Raw genomic sequence first — 8,895 nt, 5'->3', positions numbered from 1 at the left:
TTCGATCATTTTCTTATTTCTTAAGGTAGGACTGGATTGCTATAAACTTCCCTCTTAGAACTGCTTTTGCTGTGTCCCATAGATTTTGAGTTGTTGTGTTTTCATTGCCGTTTGTTTCTAGATATTTTTTGATTTCCTCTTTGATTTCTGTAGTGATTTCTTGGTTGTTTAAGAGTGAATTGTTTAGGCTCCATGTGTTTGTATTTTTTGCAGTTTTTGTTCCTGTAATTGATATCTAGTCTCATGGCGTTGTGGTCTGAGAAGATTCTTGATATGATTTCAATTTTCTTGAATTTGCCGAGGTTTGATTTGTGACCCAAGATGTGATCTATCCTGGAAAATGTTCCATGTGCACTTGAGAAGAGAGTGTAGTCTCTCATTTTTGGATGGAATGTCCTATAAATATCAATGAAGTCGAGATGGTCTAATGTGTCATTTAAAGCTTGTGTGTCTTCATTTATTTTCTGTTTGGATGATCTGTCCATTGATGTAAGTGGGGTGTTCAAGTCTCCCGCTATTATTGTGTTCCTGTCGATGTCCCCTTTTATAGCTGTTAGCATTTGCCTTATGTATTGAGGTGCTCCTATCTTGGGTGCATAGATATTTACCATTGTGATATGTTCTTCTTGGATGGATCCCTTGATCATTATGTAGTGCCCTTCCTTGTCTCTTTTAATAGTCTTTACTTTCAAGTCTAATTTGTCTGATATGTGTATTGCTACTCCAGCTTTCTTTTGACTTCCATTTGCATGGAATATCTTTTTCCATCCCTTCACTTTCAGTCTATATGTATCCCTTGGTCTGAAGTGGGTTTCTTGTAGGCAGCGTATAGAAGGGTCTTGTTTTTGTATCCATTCAGCCTACCTGTGTCTTTTGGTTGGAGCATTGAATCCATTTACATTTAAAGTGATTATTGACATGTGTTTTCCAATGACCATTTTCTGAATTGTTTTGGGTTTGTATGTGTAGGTGTTTTCCTTTTCTTGTGTGTCCTACTTAGAGAAGTTCCTTTAGCACTTGTTGTAAGGCTGGTTTGGTGGTGCTGAATTCTCTTAACTTTTGCTTGTCTGGAAAGCTTTGGATTTATCCCTCAAATCTGAATGAGATTCTTGCTGGGTAGAGTAGTCTTGGCTGTAGGTTTCTCTCTTTCAGGACTTTCAGGATATACTGCCATTCCCTTCTGGCCTGCAGAGTTTCTGTAGAAAGGTCTGCTGTTATTCTTATGGGTTTTCCCTTATATGTTGTTTGTTGCTTTTCTCTTGCTGCTTTTAATATTTTTTCTTTGTGTTTAATTGTCGTTAGCTTGATTAATATGTGTCTTGGTCTATTTCTCCTTGGGTTTATTCTGTATGGGACTCTCTGTGCTTCTTGGACTTGGTGAATTATTTCCTTTCCCATGTTGGGGAAGTTTTCCACTATAACCTCTTCAAATATTTTCTCAGACCCTTTCTTGTTTTCTTCTTCTTCTGGGATGCCTATAATTCGAATGTTGGTATGCTTAATGTTACCGCTGAGGTCTCTGAGACTGTCTTCTATCTTTTTATTCTTTTTTCTTCTTCCTGCTCTGTGGCGTTTATTTCCCCCTTTCGATCTTCCAACTCACTTATTCATTCTTCTGCCTCAGTCATTCTGCTGGTTATAGCATCTAGAGTATTTTTAATTTCAGTTATTTTGTTATCCATTGCTGTTTGTTTTTCTGAGTTCTTATGAACTGTTTCTTGTACTTTCTCTATTTTGTTATCGAGATTTTGTATCATTTTTATTATCATTACTCTAAATTCTTTTTCAGGCATTTTTCCTATTTCCTCCTCATTTATTTGGTCTTGTGGGTTTTTTTCCTGTTCCTTTGCCTGCATGGTATTTCTTTGTTTCCTCATGGTTGTCCAAGCTTTTGGGGTTGCTTGTCCTGATGATAGAGGTGTTTATAGAAGACTGTCCAAGCCCCAGACTAATGTCCAAGTATTGGATTAAACAAATATTAAGTCTAGGAAACACATACATGTATAAGACACACAATTACTGAATCCATTAGGACATAAGGCTCTAGAAAGACCTGACTGAACCCCAGTGTGCTTTCAGATATTCAAAGAGAAACCCAACAGAAATTGACAACTGAAACAGAACAAATCAGAGACAAAAGCAAAAGCAAACAAACAAACAAATAACACCTTACACATACAAACATTCATCCAGGGAGATTTTGTAAGCTAGGATCAAATATAGAAAAGAGACAGAGTACCACCAGAGAGAACGGAGATTCTCAGAATGCAATTAGACAACTGTACTAAGAACTAAGATAAAGACAAACACCTAATATTAAATACCAAGGCGGTGCGTCATCTGGAGAATAGAGCAAGGAGTCTGCGCAAATCGATAGTGTTGCTTATAAGTATGTTAAGATAAAATAAACTTAAAATGGCTGGAAGAAATGGGAATAGAAGAGCCTAGTGTGGTTGGCAGTATGCAAATAAAAAGAAAGGAATAGAAATGTATAAAAGATAGGGATGAAAGGAAAGTATGAGAGATATATTGTCCGTACTACCAAAAACTTAGCTAAATATAGAAGTATATAAAAAGGCAAAAAAAAAAAAAAGAATAAAAAATATCATTAAAAAATTATGTTATAAAACTTGTAGATCCTTTAGGGCTAAGATCTTATTTAATAAAGAAAAAAAAGAGAGAGAGAAATAGTAAAAAAGAAAAGAAAAAAAATACTAATATTTGTGTTTCCTTAGAGTCTCAGCTGTAAGTGTCCTTCTCCTCGCCTTGGGTTTTTTTGCATTATTCTGTGACCAGCAGAGGTTCCTTTATTGTTTGTCTGTAAGCCTCGATGTATGGGGAGGGAGAGGGTACAATAGTGGCTCCTTCTCCTGGGAGTGAGTTAGCAGTGGTGCACTGTTGTTTCAGTCGGACTCGGAGGTGCCTGTTGCAGAGGGACACCGGTAGCTCAGGCATAAACAGAAAGTCTTAGAGTTGGGACTGTCTCAGGTTTTTGTTGTTGTTGTTGTTGTTGTTGTTGTTTTCTCGGCAGCCTCCCTGCTGCCGGCGTTCCAAGGGCTTTTAATCTAGCCCCGCCTGAGTGCCTGAGGGTGCTTGCTATCCCTGAGCGCCTTAGGTGGCCTACAGGGCGTCTCTCCACTGCCTGTTGCAGAGGCACCGAAAGAGAGAGAGAGGCTATGCGTGAGGCTCCTCCCCCCTGCCCGTGAGCCTGCAGCCTCCAGCCATCATCATGGCCGGGCAGCTCTCAGGGGCAGGCACTCCTCGCCGCGGACCTCTTCCCTCCTGTCCTCTCGGTCCATCACCTTACTGGCAACAATGTTTCTCACCCTGAACCAGCTCTCTGGTTCCCATGCTCCTGCTCCCGGACCCTCTGTTTAGCTGTGGATGGAAGTCTCGGTCTGGGAACGCTAAGCTACGGTGCGGATCCTCCGTATGTTTCTCACTCCCTCCCGTGTGCCACAGCCCCACTGCTCCACCCTCTTTGAGCCCTCATAGATGCCTCCCTACTGGTTATGTCGGGCTCCTTGTGGTCCTTTCTGGTGTCCAAGGCCGTCTGCTGGTGTTCAGCTGGTTCTCTGTGGGAATTATTGTGTCCTTCGGTGCATTCCCAATGCATCTGTGGAGGGCGATGCATTCCATGTCCCTCTACTTCACCGCCATCTTTCTGTCCGAAATTCTTTATATGAATGACCAAAGATTTATTAAGTTCCACATTTCCCTTAAGTGTCACACAGTTTCTAGAGGTGAGTGTTAAACTCTTTATTTACACAAAGGACCAGAAGCACAGAGAGGTTGAAAGACTTGCACACACTTCACTTACAGGAGGTGAAAGACCCAGGACTCAATCATTGATCTGCTTAATCCTGCACCAATTCTCAGTCACCTCCACTGTAGTTAACAAGGGTTTTTTTTCAAACCTAATTTGGTCACAGATGTGAAATAAGGGAGAAGAACTGATTCATCCTCTTTTGGTTCAGTGAGTGTATCTGTGAATTATGGGACTGAGGCAGCCATTTACAGGGCCCATAATGGCCATAAAATGGAGGATTATAGGGTTTTCTATGAATAGTCATGCATTTTGCAGTCCAGTTTTCAAATCTATAGTTGAAAAGATTTCCTATACAAGATGAAGATATCATGTGCATCTATTATGAAATTATCACAAGATAGACTTCAAGGATATTTTCAAATGATACCTTAATAAAAGTGGATGCAGTTAAGAGAAAAGGATTTTTCCATTGAAACAAATATAGGAAATTAATATTAGTAAAACCGATTACGCATTGTTAGAACCTGAACAACAAATTGTCACTCACAGATTATATACAAGTTCCCATTGTATAATACAGAGAAAAGTACAAGAATTTTCATAGGATTGTTGTAAGCAGAAACTGATGTAATTAAAAATATATCTAATGTATATTATTTATTCAATATATAAAGAAAATATATTAATTTATATATTCTTGCATTTAAATTATATGTGAAAGATATATTTAGAATTTGTTAAATTTGAATTAATTTATATAAATGTAAATTCACAAACTGAAGAAAATGTTGTCTTTTGTACATAATATGTGTCAGGAAAATGTTTGAAGTTGTTCTATGTACTTCACAAAGAGACTTAACCAAAATGTTGTGTAAACAATTGCATTCAGAGGCAATACGGGTCATTGTATTATGTTTAGGAAAGATTTTTAAGAAGCTGATTATAGATACATAAATCAATATTGACCTTATGGAAACATTTACAAGGAAACATAACCATCAGCTGCATGATACTGGTTGCTTTTGGGAATGTGTATGCAGAGGACGGAGATTGAGCTGAGACACCAAGGAAAAAATTTTATCCTTAATGTATCAAATCTTTATAGAATATGAGATCTGAAGCAAATATTAAATGTTTATACTTTAAAAATAGGTGGGGTATTCATGATAGTATTAATAGATATTCATGGAGCTTTTTCTATGCTTATGGCAATATTCGAATGCAATGTTTATCAAGCCCAGCTTCACAGAAGGGAGACCAAGAAACTCCCATGTAGGGATCCTGAAATTCATTCTAGGCTGAGGCTGGAGTAACTGAGTGTTTTAAAATAAACACACATAAGTTATCACTCAGCTGGAACTAAAAGCCATTGGTAGAAGCAATATTAATAATTTTTTAAATTATTGCAGTAGTCCTACTAGGAAGGTTCAATTACTACCATAATCCCATATATAAGGAAACTTCCCATATGTCTTTGCATTATTTTTTGTTCACAATTAAGTCATAGTTTGATATGCCAAAATAATAAACCAGAATTACCTTGAAAAAGCAGAAGTGTAAGAATTGCAATCCCTGTAGCAGGAATGGTTGACATGAAAAATCTGTTAACTAGACATAAGAGGCTTGGTCTTGACCTGGCTGTGGAACCTTCCCAGGTGCTAAACTCTTAACCTGTAAATAAGAGTTTTTATGATCAGGAGAACAAGACAATCAGGTATATGAAAAGGCACTCAACATCAGTTAATGTCAGGGAACGCAAATCCAAACATAACTCAAATATCACCTCACATCTGTCAAAATGGTATTATTAAAAAGAAAGACAACAAGCACTGGTGAGGATGTGGAGTTAAAGGGAACCCTTGTACTTGGTTGGTGGGAATGAATGTTTGTAGATACAGCCACTACAGAAACCAGAATGGAGGCTCCTTAAAAAATTAAAAACTGCAACAAATTAAAATAACAATACCATAGGGAGATCAACTTGATGATGGGTGATGACTTAGAAGGCTGGGATAGGGAGAGTGGGAGTGAATTTGTGGGAGGGAGGGGATATGGGGATATATGTATAATCATCTGATTCACTTTGTTGTACAGCAAAAACTGGCACAACAGTATAAAGCAATTATATTCCAATAAAGAGCTTAAAAAAACAGAGAAACAAACAAACAAACAAACAAAAAAGAAATAGCAATACCATAGTATTGAGTAACTATACCTCAGTGTATATGCCAAAGAAATGAAATCAGAACCTCAAAGAAAGATCTGCACTCCCATGTCATTGTGATATTATTTGAAATTGTGAAAATATGGATAAGTGTTTGTTGCCAGATAGATAGGTAAAGAAAATGTGTGTATATGTAAACAATGGGATACCATTCAGCCATAAAAAGAAGGAAATCCTGCAGTTTGTGACAACATGGATGGGCCTGGAGAATGTCATGCCTGTTGAAATACACTAGACAGAGAGTGTCAAGTACCATATGATCATACCTATGTGTAGAAGCTAAGAAAACCAAACTCTTAGAACCATAGATTAGAACTGTAGTTGTGAGGAGTAGGTGGTGGAGAAAGTGAGATGTTGGTCAAAGGGTCAAACTTTTAGTTATAAAATGGATAAGTCCTGGGGATCTAACACACAGCCTGGTGACTCTAGTTAATAAATCTGTGTTGTGTTCTTGAAATATACTAAGAGAGATCTGCTTAACTGTTGCTACACACACACACACACACACAAACACACACACTCACACGAAACTGTGTGAAGCGACAAATACATTAATTAAATTGACTGTGGTAATCGTTCCAAATGTCTATGTGCATTAAATCATCATTGTGTACATCTTTTAAAAACTTTCATTTTGCACAACCCAAATGTATGCAATTTTGTTAATTACTTCCAAAAACTGAAAGAAAGTAAAACAATGAAATAGTCTTATCCTGCCAGTACAGAAAAGAGTTCAAAACAAGTAAACGATCTCCAGCATCAGACTTTTTACTGAGATGGTATTGAAATAAATAGTACTGTATAAAAAACTTCAAGAGGATTTCTTAAATTTCATTACCATTTAATATTTTTTTCATGTAATTACTGACTATGCCCTGTACACTAACACCACATTCGGAGTCACCAGTGCTATATGATCATGTGCACTTAATTAAACCATACTGATAAAAATTTGAAGTCTACCAAAGTCAGAGATACAAAGGATATACTAAAAGACTTTCAAAAGACACCCCTGATATTTGAGTTATCACTTATTTCATGAAGGAGGAAAGACAGAGAAACCAATAATAAAACTCTGAAAATCACATAATTTTTTTTCTGATTATGAACATTCATTTTTAATTTAGAATCCAGCTGGTAGACTCCCTCATTTCATAGAGATTTATAAATATTTTAAATAAAAGAAAATTTACAATTGTATTTGATTACAATAAGATTTGTATAACTATATCTTTATTTCTTTAAATTCAAATTATATTTTTTGGGTGGGGAAGGGAATTTCTTGTTCTGTATTATTTCTAAAGAAGTAGGGTGTATTTAACTGAGATCACATATTGATTGCCTCTAATATTCTTGTTCCCTTTTACTTTTCAGTGAAGTTTAAAAAAATAAGAGTGTATAAACATAGGTGAATAACACAGAAACCAATGGGGAAATATTTCTCAGCAGATAGAATTTGTCACACTGAGAAATATTGCTGAAGGAACTGAGGTGTATAATCACAGGCATAAATTGCTTGAATCCAAAATATGGACTCAGTGCCCGTTTCCATATTTCCTATTTTTCCAGCCCACTTTCCTTTTGCCAAAGTTTTCCAAGCTACACAGAACTGGGAATCTAACAAATGTATCAGAATTCTTCCTCCTGGGCCTCTCAGATGATCCAGAACTGCAGCCTGTGCTCTTCACCCTGTTCCTGTCCATGTACCTGGTCACCATGTTGGGGAACCTGCTCATCATCCTGGCTGTCACCTCTGACCCCCACCTCCACACCCCCATGTACTTCTTCCTCTCCAGCCTGTCCTTGGCTGACATCAGGTTCATCTCCACCACGGTCCCCAAGATGATTGTGGACATCCAAACTCACAGCAGAGTCATCTCCTATGAGTGCTGCCTGACACAAATGTCTATTTTTATCCTTTTTGGGTATATGGATTGTACCCTTCTGACTGCGATGGCCTATGACAGGTTTTTGGCCATCTGTCAGCCACTGCACTACAAGGTCATCATGAACCCTAGCCTCTGTTGCTTTTTAGTTTTGGTGTCTTTTTTTGTTAGCCTTTTGGACTCCCAGGTGCACAATCTGATTGTGTTACAACTTACCTGCTTTAAGAATGTGGAAATTTCTAATTTCTTCTGTGACCCTTCTCAACTCCTCAATCTTGCCTGTTCTGACACCTCCACAAACAATATAGTCATGTATTTTCTTGGTGCCATTACTAGTTTTCTCCCTATTACAGGGATCTTTTTCTCTTACTCTAAAATTCTTTCCTCCATTCTCAGAGTCCCCTCATCAGATGGGAGGTTTAAAGCCTTCTCCACCTGTGGCTCTCACCTGGCAGTTGTTTGCTTATTTTATGGAACAGCCCTTGGTGTGTACCTTGGTTCAGCTGTCTCACAGTCTCCCAGGAAGGATGCAGTGGCCTCAGTGATGTACACAGTGGTCACCCCCATGCTGAACCCCTTCATCTATAGTCTGAGGAACAGGGACATCAAAAGGGCCATGTGGAGGTTCCTCGGCAAAACAATCTAACCTCAGTCCTTTCCACCCATTTGGAATGTAGCTTGGAAAATACAGTATAACTAAACAACTAGACTTAAAATTTTCTGTTATCACATCATTTTTGTAACTCTTATGGCCTTGATGGCACTCCTTGCTTAACACGTGAATGTTGTTTGATATGTATTTAATGGAACTGGGAGAGTGTCCTGGGATTCTGCATATATTATAATCACTGCATGACTGAATCATTATATCTATGAAGAAATTCATTGGTTATCATGATGACCCAAGCATCTGGAGTAATGAACAACTCTCTTTTCATATATTTAGATATTACATTTTCCCAAAGCTGTTGTTTATTTCCCATACCCATTACTATGTGTCAAATATATGTATGCAG

At 37.7% G+C, this 8,895-nt stretch overlaps 1 protein-coding gene across 1 annotated transcript; it reads left to right on the top strand.

Annotated features, from left to right (window-relative positions):
- Window positions 1-7,548: 7,548 nt before the first annotated feature.
- LOC130836988 (olfactory receptor 18-like) lies at window positions 7,549-8,525 on the top strand. Its single transcript, XM_057709699.1, has one exon. The coding sequence runs from the start codon at window positions 7,695-7,697 to the stop codon at window positions 8,523-8,525; it is 831 nt and encodes a 276-aa protein (XP_057565682.1). The 5' UTR covers window positions 7,549-7,694.
- The last annotated feature ends 370 nt before the right edge of the window (window positions 8,526-8,895 follow it).

The sequence above is a fragment of the Hippopotamus amphibius genome, chromosome 15, assembly GCF_030028045.1.
Source record: "Hippopotamus amphibius kiboko isolate mHipAmp2 chromosome 15, mHipAmp2.hap2, whole genome shotgun sequence".
NCBI lineage: Eukaryota > Metazoa > Chordata > Mammalia > Artiodactyla > Hippopotamidae > Hippopotamus > Hippopotamus amphibius.
The sequence above is the reverse complement of the archived record's forward strand: the minus strand, read 5'-3'. Positions and strand labels throughout refer to the sequence as shown.

What these genes read in the sequence shown, in the direction of transcription:
- LOC130836988 (XM_057709699.1), top strand. Translation starts at nt 7,695, where the DNA reads ATGTACCTGGTCACCATGTTGGGGAACCTGCTCATCATCCTGGCTGTC.